This window comes from Anolis carolinensis, chromosome 1 (genome assembly GCF_035594765.1).
Source record: "Anolis carolinensis isolate JA03-04 chromosome 1, rAnoCar3.1.pri, whole genome shotgun sequence".
NCBI lineage: Eukaryota > Metazoa > Chordata > Lepidosauria > Squamata > Dactyloidae > Anolis > Anolis carolinensis.
In genome coordinates, this window is record NC_085841.1 from 179345422 (window position 1) to 179367271 (window position 21850).

At 40.2% G+C, this 21850-nt stretch overlaps 1 protein-coding gene across 1 annotated transcript in view; it reads right to left on the minus strand.

Moving 5' to 3' along the window:
• The window catches only part of atic (5-aminoimidazole-4-carboxamide ribonucleotide formyltransferase/IMP cyclohydrolase), a 53252-nt gene that overhangs the window by 16587 nt on the left and 14815 nt on the right, over nucleotides 1-21850 (minus strand). The window contains exons 4-13 of the mRNA XM_003215135.4: nucleotides 21196-21262; nucleotides 17675-17763; nucleotides 15957-16108; nucleotides 15709-15865; nucleotides 13081-13206; nucleotides 11598-11705; nucleotides 10457-10542; nucleotides 8396-8485; nucleotides 5649-5777; nucleotides 2326-2418 (exon numbers count right to left, since the gene is read on the minus strand). Coding sequence (XP_003215183.1) covers nucleotides 2326-2418; nucleotides 5649-5777; nucleotides 8396-8485; nucleotides 10457-10542; nucleotides 11598-11705; nucleotides 13081-13206; nucleotides 15709-15865; nucleotides 15957-16108; nucleotides 17675-17763; nucleotides 21196-21262 — 1097 coding nt within the window. The remainder of the gene's footprint in view (nucleotides 1-2325; nucleotides 2419-5648; nucleotides 5778-8395; nucleotides 8486-10456; nucleotides 10543-11597; nucleotides 11706-13080; nucleotides 13207-15708; nucleotides 15866-15956; nucleotides 16109-17674; nucleotides 17764-21195; nucleotides 21263-21850) is intronic.

The following is a 21850-nucleotide window of genomic DNA, read 5'->3' on the forward strand; positions in this document are numbered from 1 at the left end:
ACCAGTCAAGCACCAGATTACCTGAAGCAGCCAACTGAGAGATGTCATTTCAGATTAAAATGGACTCGCTTAGAGTGGCAAAGCAACGCGGTGTGTTCTAGCCGACTCTCTTGAGATGCTTTCATTGCTGCAACAGAAGGCTGCCCTCATGTGCATAAACTGAAACAATGACTGTATAAACAGCTCCATCATTTATTGAAGAAGAAACAGGAACAAGATAAGAATCCTAAACAATTGCTTGGCTTGTTTTTCTAACTCCCTGTCATCCTCTAATGAGAGGATATGTTGAATTAAGAGGGGGTGGATTCAGAGAAAAATATTAACAAGTTCTAAAAACTGCTTGGGTGAAAATGATGAGAAAGAAAGCGGATATCCAAAGGAAAACAAGCAAAATTTACCAGCAAAAGAGAATAAACATAAAAACAGAATAAAATGTGTGTTATTTGCCCCAATAGCAGACTAAATGTTCGCAATTACTCGAACCGAACTGGAAGAAGACTTTCACAGCCTCACAGACGGTACTTGCATTTATTAGCATTTTATAATAGCAACTGCATCTACCTCTGCCAAAGATCCTGGAGGCTGATCAGACAGATGCTGCACGGAAAAAAGGCAAGGCGGGAGAGGAAATTAAGAAGCCCAACATCTTTTTTTGAAAGGATATACTGTACTATGTTAGTGGGAAGAATGTGAGTTTGAAATAACCTGTAAAATTGAACAACTATAAGATATATATCTGTTCAGGGTTCCTAAATGTATTTCACATCAAAAACTAGGAAAATCAATTAAAAAAAAACCTCTGCACTTGTAAGGTTTTCATTCTATATGCATTAATTGATGAGTAAGTAAAGGTAAAGGTTTTCTCCTGACATTAAGTCCAGTCGTGTCTGACTCTAAGGGTTGGTGCTCATCTCCATTTTTAAGCCAAAGAGTCGCCGTTGTCCGTAGACATCTCCAAGGTCATGTGGCTGAGCACCATTACCTTCCCACCGGAACGGTACCTATGAATCTACTGACATTTGCATATTTTTGAACTGCTAGGTTGGCAGAAGCTGGGGCTAACAGTGGGAGCTCACCCTGCTCTCTGGATTTGAAAGACTGACCTTTCGGTCAGCAAGTTCAGCAGCTCAGCGGTTTAATCCGCTGCGCCACCAGGGCAAGTACCACTATTCTCCAGTAGGTAATTACCACTGTACTAATGTGCAATTTTTCTCCAAACAAACATACATGGGATGAGGCTGCCTGAGCACTAAAAGCTTGCCTTGGACTAATTTCAAAATATTTGTTTATAAACACATGCTGAATATGTTGATGTTTTGCTTTGCCTTTCTCTGAGGCTGAGAGAGGGTGACTTCAAACCCTGATCTCCAGAGTCAGAGTCCAATCCTCAAACTCTATGCTGAAAAGCTTAATTTTACTCATTTCAACAAAGGAAGCAAGCTTTCCAAGTGATATTTTCCACATACAAATTGAAACCATCTGATTAAACTAGACAACAGAGATGGCAAGCACAGATAACAAAATTACTGTGGGAAAATATGCTAAGAATGAGATTTGTGCAAGAACTGGGAAGTTTGGAATCAGAAAAATCACATTGGCTTCCGGTGCTTCCACAGCTGCATTTGCTAAGGAACCTGGGAATTTTATTTCTCAATGTTCCCAAGAGGATTTCAGGATCATGCTCATGAAACTGAAACATATAATAAAACAAAACAACTTCAAATCTAAACATAAACCATAAAAATTAGAATCTTAAACAGTCCTGTACAACCTCTGTATTCACAGGGTATTCATTCCTAGACTTACTGTGAAACTGTAGTAATAGCCTATTGATACAAATGACTTCCACCCGCAGTTATTATAAAGTTGGCCTGGAGAACCTAGCAAAAATAGAGAGGTATCCCCGGTAGGTCTACACAGTGGTTCTCAATCTGTGGGTCCCCAGATGTTTTTTGGCCTACAACTCCCAGAAGCCTCAGCCAGTTTACCAGCTGTTAGGATTTCTGGGAGCTGAAAAGCCAAAAGATCTGGGGACTCACAGGTTGAGTACCACTGGTCTACAAGAACAATAGCAATTTCCAGTGAAAACTTTCTATAGATTATGCCTACATAGGTAAAATGGCAGCAAATCTAGAAGAAAGTGGTCCACCTTAGTGAAGCCTAAGTGGTCCTCAAGAAACAATGATGGTCAAAGCACTTCCAAAATTTTGATTATTGGAAACAAACACCACCATTATCTAAAGCTGTTGTCTTATATTTGATTCACAGTAGCCTATACAAAAAGCACAACAGGCAAGCCTCCCCTAAAGATTCCCATACATTTACCTGTCCATTCTTGGCATAACAAACAGAATTAGACTGGGTATATTTCACAGCGATGCTAGCAACAATCAGGTCTCGGATCGCTTGCTCAGGAAGCTGAAATAACAAGGGAAACGTTATCTGACAGGCAACTCTTTAAGTTAAAATGAATTCATGACCCATGGAAATTGGCCTTATCGTTGCACAAAATTTAGCAATCCCCTTTCTCAGCTCTTACATTATTCAAGACACAAAAATGAAGATCTGTAAAATGACTTTTAACGTCATTTACCCTAGATCAGTGATTCCCAAACTATAGTCCTCCAGTTATTTCGTACTACAACTCCCAGAAGCCTCAGCTGTCTTTGCCAATGATCAGTTATTATGGGAGCTGAAGTGCAAAATACCTGGAAGACTGAAGTTTGGGAAACACTTCTCTTGATAAACCCCAAAACTGTAGCTTCTCTAACATGAAAGGTCTGGTGACTGCTGAGTCAACTGGTTTCTTACAAGGGCAAGCCCTCTCTGCAAAATCTAAAAAACAGTGAGGTTTGCTTTTCAGAAGCGAAACCATCAATGTGCTATTTTGATTTCCTTATTTACCAAAAATGCTTCTTATCTCCAGAGTAGGTACTTCATTCTCTAGTGTCATTTCCCACACATATATCTAGTAAAGATCTACAAAGTTTATGAGTATTAGTGGTGTGCATTCGGGACTTACCTTGTCCCGTTTCGTGTGCTGGCTTTCGGTGGGGCCCTGATCCATTTTTGTCTGAGTCTCCCGAAATTGGGAGGTCAGGCATTTGTTTGTTTGTTTCTGGGGGCCAAAATATCAGTTTTCTTTCAGCCTATTCTTTTGGGAAGGGGGGGGGGACTTCACCTGTAGGCCCAAAGCTCCAGGGCTGATAGGTGCAGGCTGTTGCCTTATGCACCTGGCTCTCGAGATGCAGGCTTTGGACCTACGTACCCGGGCCTCGCAGGGCCTGCAGCCGACTGCAGAGTAAGAAGCGCTCCTTACTCAGCAATCGGCTGCAGGCCCTGTGAGGCAATTGATTTGAAAAGCTGCCTTTCATTTCAAGTTGTTTTTTGTTTCGGGGAGAGGGGGGTGGGCTATCCATTTCATGCCATCCAAATGGGCGGTATATGAAACAGAAACACAAATGAAACAAATAGGAACAAATACCGCACACATCTCTAGTGAGTATCTCTGTATTGTTCTAATGCCTTGCACCCTTTCAATGAGTCCATGAGGGCTAAATACAACATAGACATGGACAGAAAATGGTTCACTGGCAAAGGAAGAGGAAACAGTAGAAATTCCCAGGCATGAGAATTGTTGCCTAAAATGGAAGATGCTAACATTGCTATAGTTCCTTGTAAGGTCTCTAACCACATCCCCAAAGAGACTACCGAAGAGAACGAAATTAGCAGCATAAGCTTTTGTAGATGAAAAGCTTATGCTACCAACATTACCTCAGTCAGTCTCTAAGATGCTACAAGAGTCCTTTGTGTACTGATATTCTAGACAAATATGACAATATTTTTGACTTTTACGTAACCCAAAAGTATACTTAGAGCAAAAATAGCCATTATGGTTATTGCCATTATTGCATAAGCAAGTAGAGAAGAAAACACCTAGAAGTGATATTTCACTGCAGACTTGGTTTTAACCCCCATTTTTATTCCTAAAAGATGGAGCCCCCAGATGGCGTAGTGGACTAAGTGACTTGAAGGTTGGGTTGCTGACCTGAAAGCTGCCAGGTTCGAATCCCACCCGGGGAGAGCGTGGATGAGCTCCCTCTATCAGCTCCAGCTCCATGCGGGGACATGAGAGAAGCCTCCCACAAGGATGGTAAAACTCCAGAAGCAACTCCGGTTGCTCCTGACACGAAAAAAAAAAAATCCTAAAAGCAAATGTCCCAGGAGAAAATGTGTTCAAAGGGGCCATCTGCTGACCCAAAATAATACTACATTAGTGAAGCTGAGCATCTAGCCTTCTGGTGAAAATTACAAGGCTGTACATGGCTCACAAGAGAGAAGTAGGTTTTTGTGTTCCGAGTGGTATCTAGTTTGAAGAACAATACACCTCTGGCCATTTTGGTTTTACTATTGAGATTAGTGTTTGGTGTTCTGGCTGGGACATGTATATGGGCGTATACATTTGAGACCTTGCCCCACCAAAATGAGGTGGGTCATGTTGGCAGTATGAGCAGGTAGATACTAGGTCATGGAAAAGTAGGGTGTCAGCATAGTTCAGATGAGTATCTGTTCACTTTTGGTTTGAATGCTGGGAGAAAACACATGCTTTGTATCTAGACCAGTGATTCTCAACCTGGGGTCCCTAGATGTTTTGGCCGTCAACTCCCAGAAATCCTAACAGCTGGTAAACTGGCTGGGATTTCTGGGAGTTGTAGGATCCACCTGGGGACACTCAGGTTGAGAACCACTGATCTAGATGGTCCATTCAGTACCTGACATCTCTAGGTGAAGCTGGAAAGAGTCTTGTCTGAAACCCTGTAAAGGTTTAGCCAATGAGTATGAGTATTTAGCCAGTGCTCAATACACCACATCATCTGATGATTCAAGGAGAGCTTAGGAAAAACCCCTTTTCAAACTACAACTCCCAGAATCATCTAGCACAGTGATTCCACTACAATGGCCATTGCAGCATCCTGTGAAACCTGAGATACACAGTTATTTTATTTATTTATTTATTTATTTATTAGACTTGTATACCGCCACTCCCAGTTTGGCTCAGAGCGGTTTACAGAAATAGATTAAAACAATACAATTAGCTTTAAAATAACAATAAAAACAACAATAAAAACAGACATAGCCCATAGTGTTTATGGGATAAGCACTAACAATTCTCAGCCAGAGAGCTCTTCTGGTTCCTCTGACCAACCTAACAATCCCAGGACTGCACATGGCAAGCAAATTGAACTATGTAGAAGATTTCCAAGTGAGCTACCTAACTGGAACAGTATTACCAAAGACTGGCTCCCAAGGAGCAAAGATCATTACCAGCCTTGCAGGCAGAGATATTTGATCAAAAATGTCACCCACAGAACTGGATCTGCAACAGTTGCTTGTAAGGCAGGCATGGGCAAACTTCGGTCCTCCAGGTGTTTTGGACATCAACTGGCTGTTAGGAATTGTGGGAGTTGAAATCCAAAACACCTGGAGGGCCGAAGTTTGCCCATACTTGTTTTAAGTTATATGCACTGCCAATGATCCAGACCCCTTTTCATATTTCTGGACTGCACCCTTAGTACCTCTACTGCTTTTAACATTTCTTTTCTTGACATTAGCACTCCTTTATCAAATAATCATTTTCCTGTACTCACTTTTTTATCTTTGGTCACAATGTTCTTGAACAGTGATCGGTCAATTACGCCATCATTCCTCTTCTGCATTAGATGCAATCCAAAGAGAGTACGGATTTCGGCTTCATCTGGCTCATAAGCTGGGTCCATCTAAAAAAGAAAGGAATAGTTTCAACAACAGAACAGTTTAATACAGCTTTTTTCCATTTTGGAGGAAATTCCCAGGAAAAAATCTAACCCACTATTTAAGATTCCTAACATGTCATGCTGAAACTTCTGTGCTCAGAAGTAATTTGGGTAGCATGGTTACAAATCATTCTCTCTCTTTCACATGTCTAACTATGTCTATAGGGGAAAATGCACCCGGAAAAGAATAAATTGCTCAAAATACATACTTTAGACTAAAGCGGCACTGATTTTTTTCCCCTCAAACTCAAATTAAGTTTGAATAGTGTAGCACACTTACTGTATATATTTATGTATAAGTCTAGAAATTTTTCCCCAAAATCTGTGTCAGCTTATTCAAGTACTGTACCTTAACTCTTACAAAAAAAGGAATCATCTTGTTCTCTGAACAGAGTGATGAAAGGCGAAAGCTTAGTTTGTCTTGGGAGAATATAGAAGTGATAATTTCTACTACTTTCCTGGCACTCCTTGGAGGAGAAGTGCCACTGAGTCTCCATTTTCCTTTCCAAGCATTCAAAAAGATCCAACATGGTGCCATGACAGAAGGAGAAAGAGTTGAGTGCTCCTTTTAAGGTTTTCTCAGGATAGATTGAGCTCTTACCATTCTCTAATGCGCTTAAAAAAGGAGATGGTTCCTTTTTCGATAAAAGTTAATACCATACCTTGATTTTTATAAAAAGAAGGAACAATTCTCTTCTCTACATAAGTGGTAAAATAACTTTTTGAATGCCTGGTTAGGAACATAGCAGTAGTGGCAGGGGCAACTGGCCCCCTGAGGTGGCATGGGCAGGTTTTTGATCAAGATTAGCTTTCACTTGATTCAGATTGTGGTATACTGCTCATCATCTGCCCCCAAGATAGGTATATAAGTTCTCATCTACCCTTAAAAATGGATTAAGGCCAGCCTCGCCCTGACTAATGTTTCCCGCCCCTTGATCAAAGGCTGTCACTGCGATTGTTTTTTAACTGAAATTGCTGTGTTTTATCTATGATGTATTTTTGTTATATTTTATTATATGTTGTTTTGTATTTGTACTCTTTGGAAACTACCCTGAGTCCTTTCGGGGAGATAGAGCGGTATATAAAGTTTTATTATTATTATTATTACAGTATTATTTTCTCTCTCTGCAGAATGACCCTCAACCTACCCATAGGTTACATAAAAATCTATAAAATTTTCCCCTAAAGCCTTCCTTCAACTTATAGATTAGGTCGACTTATACACAAATATGTTATTCCTTTGCTGAGTGCAAAAATACTTGTTCTATGCTTAGTTTAATTACACTATGTAACACAATTTTTGTTCCTAGGTTATAAATGCCATTTCCTAATGGGTTCTGGTATAAAAACATGGAAAAAGTTCATTAAACTTCAAAACCTTTGTTTTTGCAAGACATCCTGCAGCACATTTTGCTATAGTTTTTCAATGAATAATCTCCTAGTGCAGATGTTCTCAACCTGGGGGTCACAACCCCTAGAGGGGTCGATTGGGTATTTGGGAGGGGTCGCACCACTGCCTTGTTAGCCCTATCTCCTTTGCCTCCCCGGAATGGCTGCTGGGCAACTTCTGGCTGCTAACATCCAGCCAGCACCCACGCCTGAAGGAGAAGGATGTCCCTTAGTCCATAAGTGGGGCTTGAAGGGAGGGGGGCCTTCTGGCCTTCCACCCCCCCCCACCCCCCCCCACCCCCGCCCCCCGCTCAGCCTGGTGGCCCCTGGGTGCAGATGTTGGGGTGGTTTGCCTACCGCACCTTGCATGAAGTGGGGGTGGGGTGCACCAAGTGGTTGGTTGAGACCTAGTGTCTCAACCAATTCAACATAGTTTGTGGCAGCCCAAAAACAAAGCTTCTGGAGCATAACAACTACCTTCAAATTAGGTACTGCAAAATTAAATAGGAAATAACACTTTCAAACCAGGAACAGATTTTTTTTCAATTTTTGTTTCATAGGGTTACTTCTGCTTAGCATTTTATAAACAGCCACAGTTTTATTATTCCTGCCCCACCAAAATAAATGTATGGGAGTAGGTGCACAAAGACCAAGTGACAGGTGGCCATTAAAATCTTAAGCAGTTTTTAAAAATATGGTATAATTCCAAAAAACAGATCTGTCATTCTCTGGCTGTAGCTACTGAAGTGGAAATTCAGGAGTGCATGTCAGTGTTCTTTGCAAGGCTCTCTGAATCACAACCAGGTTGTCATGTTTTTCTAGTAACCATGACAACATATTGCTCCATATTTAAACTTTCATTAGGGCACATCAAAGAATATTTTTTTCCATCATAATAATGATGAAGACAACTTTGCAAGGTAAACAGCAAACAGACTACCTGGGCTCAGTCCATCTATAATAATTAGAAATTATCCCATCAACTTGGAAGCTACCTTTTTTAAAACTTTACATGTAACTTGAAAAGATACATATCTTTATTTACTTTCACTTATCACTTTCTAAAAGTAAACTGATGGAAGAAGTTGCAACATTAGGAAATAAAGAGCTTATGGCAAGTGAGGCAGGAAAGAGATAAGACATCTTCAAGTCCCATCTTCCTCAAAATGACTTGGAGCATTCCAAACACTAACCTGAAGAACACAGTATCCTCCATTTTTCTTTTTGGATAAGATTTTGAGAGCTTCTTCATCATATCCTGGAGCCACAACCCCATCAGATACCTGCAGTTACAACAAATAATACATTGACCAAAAATAACAAATAGCATCTTATGAAATAAGTCACAAACTTTTATTAGATTCAGTGTTTACATACACAAGACAGCACATTCATGCGCAAAAGGTGCACATTTGCAGAATTGAAGGAATAATAATAATAATAATAATTTTATTGTCGAAGGCTTTCACTGTTGGAATCACTGGAGTGTTATGAGGTTTCCAGGCTGTAAAACGCCAGGAGAAAATGCTGCTAGAACACAGCCATATAGACTGGAAACCACACAACATCCCAATAATTTTATTTCTTATCCGTCTCTCCTCGTGACTTGAGGCGGGTTATAACATAGTTAAAACACATAATAACTGTAAATTCTATAAAATACACATACAGTAGAGTCTCACTTATCCAAGCCTCACTTATCCAACGTTCTGGATTATCCAACACATTTTTGTAGTCAATGTTTTCAATATATCATGATATTTTGGTGCTAAATTTGTAAATACAGTAATTACTACATAGCATTACTGTGTATTGAACTACTTTTTCTGTCAAATTTGTTGTATAATGATTTTTGGTGCTTAATTTGTAAAATCATAACCTAATTTAATGTTTAATAGGCTTTTCATTAATCTCTCCTTATTATCCAACATATTTGCTTATCCAACGTTCTGCCGGCCCATTTACGTTGGATAAGCGAGACTCTACTGTATTAATATGTATTTCTATAAAATGCATGCTAAAATACACAGAACAAAGATTAAAATGTAGGACGCAAGCTTAAAATTCATGATTAAAACTGGCTGAGTAGGCCTGCCAGAAGAGGTAGATGGGTTTAAATTCTGGAAGAGGGCAATATTTGCAAAAAGAACATTCCTTGAGCTTCCAGGGAGCTTATCTTATAAGTTAGACTCCAGGAATCAGTAGTTTAAGAGCTAGGACTCTGGGACACCAGGCTTCAAGTTTTCACATTGAGTGTCCTTGAGCAAGTGACATTATTTCAACCTCAGGGGAAGAAACAAGTACCCCCCTCTTGCCGAACAAACATTGCCAAGAAATTCCCAATCCGATGAAGCTTTTGGTCTCTATAAAATGAAAATGACTTGAAGGTAAAGCGAAACTCCAAGTCCAAAAAGGCTTCCCAAATGAATAGCAAGCCAAAGCAAAACCCAGAAAGGAACCAGTGTCTACTGGTCACCTGAAACATCACATCTGGCCACCAGCATATATACGAGTATGCTCTGTTGAGGGGCTGGAGGAGTCAAAAAGGCCCTCCCACACCCTAATCTCTTCCCTCCCCCTGTGCCAGGAGATACCAAGCAAACCTATTTTGCCCTTCTGTAAAATAGTGTTGTTAGAAACAAAGAATATAGTATGCCACCTTAACAGCAGTTCTTATTCCCCCACTATGGTCAAGCCCATGGCACAGTATTCTGTATGCCTACTGCATACAGATTCCATTTTTTCACTCTCTGGCACATGCAAGGCCCTACAATTAGGAAGAGGGAAGTGGCTGCCTCAGGCTGTAGGACCTCTACCCTGGAAGGACCCCATCTTCACCTCGCTTACTTCTTCTCTTCCCCATGCTTGTACGTCACCTTTCCATGGACATGCATTTTTCCTTGCCTCCCTTGCAATCCAGATCCTTTCCCCTTTGCTTTACTTAATTCCAAAACCCCATTTCCCTCCCACCGCATAGGGGGTGCTTTGATTGTACTTTTCCTGCATGGTAGAAAGGGGGTTGGACTGGATGGCCTCTGAGGTCTTCCACCAAAATACTGTTGGCCAAAAAGTTTGCCCATGCCTGATAAATATATATTATATATAATATAACATATAATATAGAAACAGTTCTTGGGGCTCCACGAGAAACTTTTGCTTCAAAAAGGGTTCCACAGCTGAAAAAGTTTGAAAACCCCTGCTCTAGTCATACACAGATAACACCAGCTTCAGTAAAGAACGCAACATACACTGACCTCTCTGGAAATGATCTTTGCTGTGGGGACATCACAGATATCTGAGAGAGCAATGAAGTCACCAAAAGATGACATTCTATCGGCACCTGGAAAGTAGTAATATTTGGCACCAGGTTACTTCTCTAGTGAAGTTCTCGCATTAAGATAGCTTCTTCATGTCCAACCCCAGACATGTTTATTCAGCTGCCTAGTTTGACTTTTTAGCTTACATCTTGGACTGACATAAATTTTACTGAAGGTCCAGCAGCTGCTACAAATGAAAAGGTGCAGAAGTTGCATTGAGAGGTATTCCAAGCATCAGCTTGGTCAACCTTACATATTCCCTAGGGCTGTTTTCTGCAGCATGGTGAATGAATAATCACCAAATCTCTCTGCTGAGCTGCTGTGTTCAATTGCATTCTGAAGCAGTAAACAATTGCCCTCAATCAGGAGGCATGACTTCACATCCTTGTGTGAATCCAATGCAAAGTATTTTTAAAAAGCTTTGAAGTTGGTTATACTCCACTCGGCTGTACTGTAGTACACAAATCTAGTCTGGATCAGTATGTACAGGAATATTCCCCCCCCCCCTTGAGACTAAGTGAGAAAAAAAGTTGGTAGCTTAAAGTTTCCTAGCCTAATGAAAGCTTATGCTACCAACTCTTTTCTCACAAGATAATCTCAAAGGTGCTGCTGGATCCCTTTGTGTTACAGTGCTTCGTATGCTGAAGTGCAGGACCAGCAACTGTTTTGTTCCAACGGACAGGGGATTGGTGTCATGTTTATGCCCACTGGGTACATTATTTCTTTCATTCCCAGAAAGTCTCTAGGTACCGATAGACAATGATTTGGAGAGTGGCTTCAGTCCATGGATCACTGCTCAGAGTAGCACTGCTTAACCTAACAGTATGCCTCTCCTCTATTTTTTACTTGACAAGTGTAATAAATTTAAAGAAATTGCTTAATATAATCAACTCCATTACTCCAGGATGACTGGTATTTATACAATTTTTTAAAAAATGTGAGGAAATTTCATGTTTGTTCTTGGAAATTTCCTATAGTTTAGATACTACTGCTCCTTATTGCTCCTGATTGCAGGGGTTCTATGGGAGTTCATTATACCTAAAGGATGCAAGGAAATTAATTTAGAAAACTTGCTCACCTCTTGCCCTTGCATAGGCAGTTGCCAGAGGTGTCAGCGTGGGCTGCAGGTCATGCACCATGCAGACATGCGCTTCTTCTTCTGTGAGTGGAACTCCAACAGCTGCACCTGGAGGCAAAACAAGTAAAAGCAGGAAGCAATGTGAAAAACCTCCAATCTCCATCAGTGCTCAGAGGGACATGAAAAACCTTGGAGGATCATGTCCACTGTTACATCTCTCCCATGAAAGAAATCAATCCTTCAATCAAATGTGTGTGTGTATATGTATTATATATATATACACACACACACACATGCATATGCCAATGCCAATGCCAAAAAATGCCCGACAGGGAATGTGAAATCACTTTCACCATATTTTAATCCCCTTTCCAGAAGACATTTTTACATCACTTTCTAGTCTTACAATAACATCTAATGCTCTACAGTAGTACATGAGAGACATAAAAATAATGTGAATGACCTTCAAATTCCCTAGACCAGACCCCCCCCCCCAAAAAAAATTAAGACCCGTGGGCCCTACAAGGTCATTTACCCACCCCCACCCTAAACTTTAGACTTAGGGTCGCCCTAAGTCTGAAACAACTTGAAGGCACACAACAACAATCCTAATTAACTTGACTATCTCACCAGCCCAAAGTAAGCCCACACTTCCTGGTGAAATACTGGTAAGTTTATGTTGGTTAAAACTGTTCTTCATTTTAAACATTGTATGGTTCTTTCAGGGGTTTTTTTTTGCACAACATATAACATATGTGCAGTTTGCATAGGAATTTGTTCATGTTTTTTCAAGCTATAGTCTGTCTTCCTCCAACAATCTGAGGGACTGACCATTAACCGGCATTCTACTTAATAGGTTTGAGGATCCCTACCCTAGAGGATGTTTGGAGAAAAAATCTACCCTTCCTAAGCTCAAAATGCTTCTGGAGCTACATGCCACTCTTTGCCTATTCCTAATATCAGTACAAGTTGCCCACACAGGGTAATATTGCAGTGAGTGCCTCCACCCCCCAAGCCTGTTTTCCTCTATATCTATATTTATCTATCTATCTGTGCTCCTCCAGATGTTTTGGACATCAGCTCCCACAATTCTTAACAGCTCGTAAACTGGTTGGGTTTCCTGGGAGCTGAAGTCCAAAACACCTGGAGGCGCACAGTTTGAGACACTGATCAAGAGAACCATACTTCCAGACTGCATGCTCCAGGATTGCATTTCTGCAAAACAAGGAAACAAAATGCCCTTTTAAAGAAAGTGAAGCCACCTTCTGATCTTATCCTGTTTTGCTAGGAGTAGATGATGCAACCAGGAGTAAAGGTGAAAATGGCCTCCAGATCCTGTGAAGCTGTCTACCCCTCCACCTGTATTTCTTGACATATGTATGTAAAGAATGCAGAACCTCTGAAAGGACAGCCCAATAAGCAGCAGGAGAAAAGAAATCCACACATAAACAAGACAGGCCAGAAGTTGAAGTTGTCATCTTACCGGCTGGACTGACATGCTTGAAGGAGGTTGCAGCTGGAATGCCCAATGCCTGCTTCAGCTCTTTGACCAGTTGCCAGGCATTCAGAGCATCACAAAGGTTTATAAACCCTGGGGAGCCATTCAAAACTGCAGGGGAGAAAGGAGAAAAGAAAAAGAAAAAGGTGAAAAGTCAATTCAGTCATGAAGACCATTCTGCAGGGAGCCTCAACAGTTAAAGTATAAATCAGATCAGTTATACTCAGTTTTAGCTCACACTAGATTTCTTGCTTTTTTTTTTTTAACCCTCTCGGTGTTGGGACCAGGAAATGTAAAGTGAATTTCACAAGGAAGAAGTTTAAGAATGGATTAAAAGGAGTGAGCAAGAAAAAGAGTGAAGGGATTTGGAAAAAGGTAAGTGTTGGCAGGACAAGATATGTTGGTGAAAAGTAGAGAGAGATCAGATTAACCCAACAGTGATGGGAGGAGGGAGAAAAATTGTGCAGAAAGATTGCTTTGCTTTGGAACAAAGAGAAACACAGGGTGTTTCAGAACAGAAGAAACAGAACACAGAGAAAGAGAGACACAGAGCTGCCGAGCTGAAAGATAAGCTGAGAGGGAACATTACAGACAGGAAAGAGGTTGAAAGGGAAGTTTGATATTGTGTGTGCATCAATCTGAGACTATAAAACCCATGATGCAGAAACAGTCAAACATAACACTTTCGTGGCTTGACTTGATTATAAACCACCCCTTACTTTTTCTGCAGAATTAAATGATTGTATTTTTAATCTTCTCATTTCTAGTCTTTGATTTGGAAGTAAAAGGACTAGAGATATTGGGGCACTGTGCATCAACATCGATGTTAATGCAAAACAAGGAGGCTGCATGTTCTCAAGTCACTGCTTAGTTAGAATGACCCTACAGTGTGTTTTTCTTGCAGAGCTTGTTCAGAGCATCTTTGCTTTACCTTCCTCTGAATGGGACTTACCCAAGGCCGACCAGTGGGTTTCCATGGGTGAGTCTGGACTTGAACCTTGTTCTCCCAGTGTCTTAGTACATCCACTGCACTTGATCCCCATATCACATGCGGGGGGGGGGGGGGGGAGAACATATTTAGATTGAAAACCTATATCTAATAGCTAATCCTAACTAGGACAGACCTGCTGAATCAAGTTAATGGAAATCCCACTTATGGTTTTACTCTATTTGGGAGTAGCAACACATTTAGGTCTGGGGCTTGGGAGAACTTCATTTGTTACTGTTAGGAACTGTTTGGCAGAAGGGGGAAAATAAATGGTGAATATGCAGGCACAGGATTTTGGCTAGGAGCCAAAAAGATGCAGGGATAAAATAGGGAGCTTAGGGAGCTGGATAGGTTTAACTTGAAGAGAAGATTGGAAGAGGACATGCTAACTATATTTAAATATTCCAAAGAGCGTTGTATTGAGGAGGGGGTAAGTTTATCTTTTGCTGCTCTGGAGACTAGGACATGAAGTAATGGATTCAAATTGCAGGAAAAAAAATATTCTACTGAAACATTAGGAAAAACTTTCTAATGGCAAGAGCTGTTCAGTAGTGGAATACACAGCCTCTGTGTGTGGTGAAGTCTCTTTTTCTGGGGGGAGGTTTAAGCAGAGGCTGGATGGCCATCTGTAGGGGATGATTCTGTGTTTCTGCAAGGCAGGGGGTGAACTAGATGGCACTTGTGGTCTCTTCCAACCCTATGTTACTATGAAAATATGATTGCTCAAATTTCTTCTAAAGAATGAATACCTAAAATTGCCGAACTCCCTGGAAGTCTAGCAGTCAAATGATATAGGAGAACAGGAAACAAAGTGAAGTCTGAGATAGCTGTGAAATCTTCTGGCAAGGAACTCAGAGCAGGATTCATGGTTCTCTTAATCTTTAAAAGAAATTCCGAAGACAGTGACTGAATCCAAATCACTGAATAAATTTGCTTTCTAAGAGGAGACTGGAACTTTCTCCAATCAAAGTCTAACATTTCATTGAGTACACCAGAACTAGTGGGAGGTACCAAAATGTAGTGTCGCTGAGATGAATCAAGAAACATAATATTTATTTAGATCCTACTTTTATTCTCAGTTAGGACCCAAGAGTGGTGAATCAGTTAATAAATGAAAATTCACAAGTTTAAAATCATTGAACCATCATAAAACTACAAATCTGCTGAAAAAATAAAAAACAAGTAGAAGCCCACTGAACCTTACACTGAATATTATACAGAAAATCAGTTCTCAAAGGCCTACTGGAAGTCCTTAGTTGTTATCTTGTCCCTGTTTTTAATGCATTTTACAGGATTGGGCAAGCTACTCTTTCTGCTCAGTTTTCTACCTGTGATATTGACAAGATACGTCCCACTCAGAGTTATCATAAAAATTACAAAAGGTGTGGTGATTTGGATACAGAAGCATATCCACATCTGTCTTCAGCACTGGTTCTCAACCAGGAGTCCCCCAAATGTTTTGGCCTTCAACTCCTAGAAAATCCTAAGAGCTGGTAAACTGGCTGGGATTTCTGGGAGTTGTAGACCAAAACACCTGGGGACCCATAGGCTGAGTACCACTGATCTATGGCATAGCCAAGCCTACCCATTTCATCTATAATGATAGGTTTTCAAGTACATCCTACCTGAGAGGGGAAGTTTAGGCCTCAAAGTGTAAAGCTGAGCCGGAGTCTGGTGTGGATTCATGCCATACCTCAGGGGAAGGTGGGACACCCCTTTGCTGTACTGTTTCCTGAAGTAATCGGAAATGGCTGTATCATATTGAGCAGTGTGAGTAAAAGCCTGAAGAAAGAGGGATTGAGATTCAAACACCCAACACGACACTTTAAAAAGTTACCAAAATTCACAACTTCCAACAATAGAAGGTGTATACCTTGAGAGCCAACTGGCGTCGAGTTTCCAAAGTAGTGTCTTTATTACTGGAGGCTTTCATTTCTTTTGCAATGGTGGTGTAGTCCCCAGGATCACATACAACTGTCACGCGAGCATGGTTTTTCGCGGCAGCCCTAAGCAAGGCTACACCTCCTATGATATAGAGAAAACACGAAAACATTACGTCTATGTCCATACAGTGTTCCAGACACCCCAGAGCTACCCTCTCTTCCACCGGCACTTATAGTGCAAGAACTACTACTACCTATTCAGTTACTCAGTATTTATTACTTACATGGCTTTCTCTTGCCTGGAGTTCCCCAGAAGTTTTAGATTACAATGTCCATCACCATGGCAGCAATACAGACTGCAGCTGATAGAGTTGGACTCTAAAATAGCTACGACACTGGTGTGTTGAAGGATATGCTACATATATATATCTAAAATGGCTGTATATCGCTTTAGCTTCTTAGTCATTTAGAAATCAATGTGTCTATCTGCCTATTGTAAATTTATTTATTTATTTATTTGCATCATTTCTACCCCACCTTTCTCACCTGAGGGGACTCAAGGCGGCTTACAAAAATATGCAAAAATTCAATGCCTGACACAATACATTCAACAACAGTTCAGATAAATAAATAACTTAACATAGTAAACCAAAATGTTTTTAATGAAACATTTTTAAACTTGCAATTTTAAACTTTTAAAACTGCTGATATTTGTATATATGTGTCTACCTTCATTCCATATTTATACCACTGATGGAAAAGTGAGTACCTACAAATTTCTGGAGGGTTTGTTCAAATAAGTCTAGAGATGTAGAGTGGCAAACCTTTCATCACCATATAAACACCACCCCCTCCTCTCATATCAATCCATGGTTACTTGGGCTATTGCAATCAACCATAGATTAAATATAATTAACGAACATATAGTTATTCTTCTATGGACACAAGTACTGACAAACGCAACTGATGAGGGGAACAGCTGCACTGCAAAATCTTTATTCTAGCAAATGCATGCATTGTCTGCCTTGATTCTGTTTTATAAGACCTCTTGCTTCTCACTCAGTCACAAGCTGTCAAGACAAAATGTGTTCCATTATATGGGCGGAAGCCACAAGGGAGCGCTAGAGAGAGGATAATCCATTTTACAGGGGCAAAGTTAAAGAAGGAAAACCATTTTCCCTGTTGTCACTTGCTATCCCCCCCCCCCCACACACACACACACACAAACTTCTCATGTTATAAACGAGGGTGGCTTCCATGATGGGGACATGAGTGGGGGGAATAACAGGAAAACAGGGAAAAATTGTTTTCCTTGCCTTCTTCAACTCACCACCCATCCCTCTCTCACTAGCACCCCCTTGTGGCCCCCGCCCGGATAATAGAACAGTACTGTGATAAGTTGCCTGTGCCCACAGACTCATACTCATCCTTCAGTGAAACTGAAGGTTCAACTAGTGCTAAATTTTGGTCAATATGAAATGCTAGTAGTATAGAGATTGAGTAAAGATGAGGGTACTTCAGTTGGACCCAGGCATTATTCAGACCACTGGAAAATTTCTGATAAAGTTTTCCAGTTTCACTTTGGGGGGAGGCATTTGGGGGAACACACCGAATAAAAGACTAACGACTGTCACTCCAAGAGAATGGCACGCAACAGCTTTTGATTAATGTTACACAGCCCACCAATACAAAGACTGCTTTAACACACCTATGTCAATCTGTTCAACTGCTTCTTCCACAGTGACATTTGGGGATGCCACAGTCTTGACAAAAGGATAGAGGTTGCACACTAAAACTCTATTGAGAAAGAGGAGGGAATGGTTAGAAATGTAAGAACAGCAGCACAGGACAGCTATACAGGACAATATTTGAATGGTCTCCCATTCTCAAACTTCAAAACAAGTACCATACATTTATCTGTGCTGAGACAAGAGGTTGTTGTCATTTTTAAAATGGAGGTCCATGGTTGAATTCATTTTAAAATGAACTTTCATGGTTGAGCAACTTTTGAGTGATGACTTGTCGAGGCTGACCATCGCCATGCTTGGTTGTTTCTTCATGGCAGATTTCTCACTGGCCTACCTTTCCCCAGATATCTTGACAACATTCTGGCAAATCAACAAATTGCCTTTTACCGTTAGTTTATCCTGGTTTACATTCAGTCCTTCATTCTTTCCCTTCTGTTAAGTACTGAGCTCCCTTAGTGACTTCAAACTGGAATAATAGCATGATCTCTCTATTTCTTTTAATTTTTTACTCTCTCTCTCTCTCTCTCTCACACACACACACACACACACAAACATGCTCCGTATGTGTGTGTGAGAATAAAAGAGAGAAAGAGAGAGAGAGAGAGGTCATACTATTATGCTAGTAATCACTTAACATTTGCATTCAGGTAGCTCAGGCACCGTTCATCTATATAAATCATAGTTCAGAGGAAGAAAAAGAGTCATCAGGAGACTCACACTGCTCCTAGATTACTAAAAAAGAATGAGAATTATGGACTGAGTCCAGCCAAATACAGGTACACATCCTAAAAAAGAGTAAGTTAAAGATGTGCTTAATTCTCCCACTGAAACCAGGGGGGAGGGGGGAATCATAGTAGCTCATTACAACTCAGTCCAGATTATGAAAGATCTAGCAAAATATTTACAGGGGTTTAGATAAACACCTAATACCCTTTTCAGCCTTGTGCTATGAGCCAGATAGTTTGGAAAAAAAAACCCGAACTATGGTTGGCACATATTAAAACAAACAAAATTCCTCCTATGACCAACCAAGTGGAGTCAAGAAAACCCCTCCCCTTACTTCCCCTTCCCTTACTCCCCCTGCTTTAAAACCCCCATGTATGTACATTTTATATCTTGCTGAAAATGATTTAATAAAAATACTTAGAAAATTTTTAAAAAAGAAAAGGATTTCTAGATATAGAGAGAATCTCATACTTCAGAATTATGGGCCAAAATGGAGATAAGTAGTGGTTCTTCTTTCTGTGTTATAATGGAGAGGGCCCACATCATAGTTCATCATAATTTTGTGTTAAATGAAAACTTGTGTTAAGTGTGATCCTTTTCAATTTTTTAAATCAAACACAACCCTCTCCCCAAATACAGGAAATACTGCATGTTTTATTGTTTGTATTATGTGGAAGCTGACTAACCCACAACAGGGTGAAGCATTTTGTATTTTTTGGTTGGACGAAATAAAGGTAGCACCAAGGGATTTATCCCCCCCCCCCCCCCCACAACAGCAGAACAGTCTAACGGATATCTCCTCCTACTAGACCTGGCTTTTAAATTCATCTAAATTTTGATGGAATATATAGAATATGACTAACTTGACTATGACATTGGGAAAGGCAGCTTAAAAACTGGTAAAGGCCAAATATACATTGCAAAGATTTGTAACAATAAATGTAGTTAGCTCTCCACACTTGTGGCTTTGCCTCCTGCAGATCTGATTAATAATGGATTTCATTAAAATGTTTTAACTAGGAATGTCTAGGTCCTTCCATATGATTCTATGGTGAACATCCACCAGAAGTTGACTACAGAGTCATTCCAGAGGACCTAGAGATTCTCAAAGAGGTGTTTGCGCCACAGAAAAAAAAATACTGTTCCTTTAATTTGCAGTTTTCTCATTTGTGGGGGTCCTGTTACTCTAACCCAGTGGTTCTCAACCTGTAGGTCCCCAGATGTTTTTGGCCTTTAACTCCCAGAAATCCTAACAGCTGGTAAACTGGCTGGGATTTCTGGGAATTGTAGGCCAAAAACATCTGGGGACCCCAGGTTGAGAACCACTGCTCTAACCCCAGTGAATGTGGAGGGCTGAGCGAACTACTTTTCTTCTTAGATCTGTTAGCTGTAGATTGAGGCTGACCATCGCCATGCTTGGTTGTTTCTTCATGCTAGATTTCTCACTGGCTTACCTTTCCCCAAATATCTCGACTGCAATTGCCTCTTACCATTAGTTTATCCTAATTTACTTCAGTCTTCCAATCTCTTTTCCTTCTGTTAAGTACTGAGCTCCCTCATTAGTCATTATCTAGTTACTAAATAAATTTGAAGATTTTATTCAACTCAAAGGCATGGATGGATATGAATTTAGCTGTAGCCACCTAGCCAAATGCAGAGCCGATGCTTGGTATTAAAGCTAGAATATCAGAAAGAGGGGCAAAGCAAAATCTTTGGATTCAATCAATTGATCAGAAATCATAGCAACAATTTGCTCAAGGTAGTTGTGAAATGTAGTGACTGTGCTCAAGCTGTTTATGTAATGTCTACAAGGTTTGTAAGATCTGTTATCATTAATCACTCCCAACTCTGATCATTCCTCTTAACACACATGTACATGTAAAACCTATGATATAAATATGCAATTTAATGGAACATAACACTCCATAAACAACAGGATTTTAAAAATCCCATGCACTATGTCATAGGCTTATGAATTTGGGCACTGCTGACTTAATTATTAGATTACCATATTTACTTGAGTCTAATGTGCCATTGAATCTAACGTGCAACTCAATTTTCAAAACCCTGAAACCCCAAAAAAGTATTGACCATATTACAAGAATCTAATGAGCACCCTAATTTTGGGAGGGTAATTTAGTCAAAAAAGGTGAACCTTAGATTTGAATAAATACAGTATTTCAATGGATAAATGGAATTCTCCATATATGTTGTACTTTTTTACTTGCAAACAGCAACAAGTTTTAATCGTCCATTGGGTATTTATTTATATGGGTTTCTCAGGGTACACTTGGTGCCAGAAAACATTGATAAAATGTTTTAAAAACGTTTTGGTTGGCAAGTCTTGTAGAAAAGGGCATATTGGAAGGGGAGGGATAGACCAAGGCTCTTGTCCACAACCCCTCAGCATCACAGAAATGGCCCTGAATCTTGTGTTTACGGCTGACACACATGTTGAAATACAAACACTGCTATGTACATTTCAAAAGGGTATATTTGTTATTGCTCCAAAAGAAAAAAAGTGGTCAAGTAAAGGCAATTCTACTATTGAGTTTCTCCATCTCATTCCCTGTCCCCTAAAAGACTCCAACTCTATGAGATGACCTAAATGCATCTGATCACTTTTGGAAGAGAAAATACAGATGAAGAGGAGGCGGCACTTCAATGTCTCCTGCAAATTACATCCACAGGCAGGTCTCTGAGGTTTATCTCATGATTATTTATTAACTCACTATGACGAGTTAAAACACTTTACCTAACAAGGCTGAAATCCTGTTTGGCCATATCACCTTTATCTTGTGGAATGTCACGAGCCAATATACCTAGTTTTGGGAGAGAAAAGATAATTAGAAAGGTATTGAGTAACTGCATGACTAGCTGCCTCTCAGAAAGCCGTATTATTTGATAGACATAGTATTCTTTCAGCATGTATAGTCTTTCTTATAATAATACTAGCCATCAAACATTGTTCACCTGAAATGTGGGCTATAGCCATTCAAAGTTATATATTGTAAGACTGAATGTGTATCATTACATTCACAGGGCATTTTGCTACACAGGCATACCTCAATTAGAAAACTATCCTATTTATATAGGTGCTTTTTTACACACATCCAGCCATTTGTCTACTTGTCCTTTGTCTAACTCAGTGGTTCTCAACCTGTGTTTCCCCAGGTGTTTTGGCCTACAAGAAATTCCCAGCCAGTTTACCAGCTGTTAGGATTTCTAGGAACTGAAGGCCAAAATATCTGGGGACCCACAGATTGAGAACCATTGGTCTAACTCATGTTTTCCAACAACTTGGTAGGGGGTTTGGACTGGATGGTTCTTGTGGTCTTTTCCATCTATATGATTCCACTGCCCTAATTTCTGTGTTAGGAATTTCTCCAGATCCCTTCTTAAGCACAGAA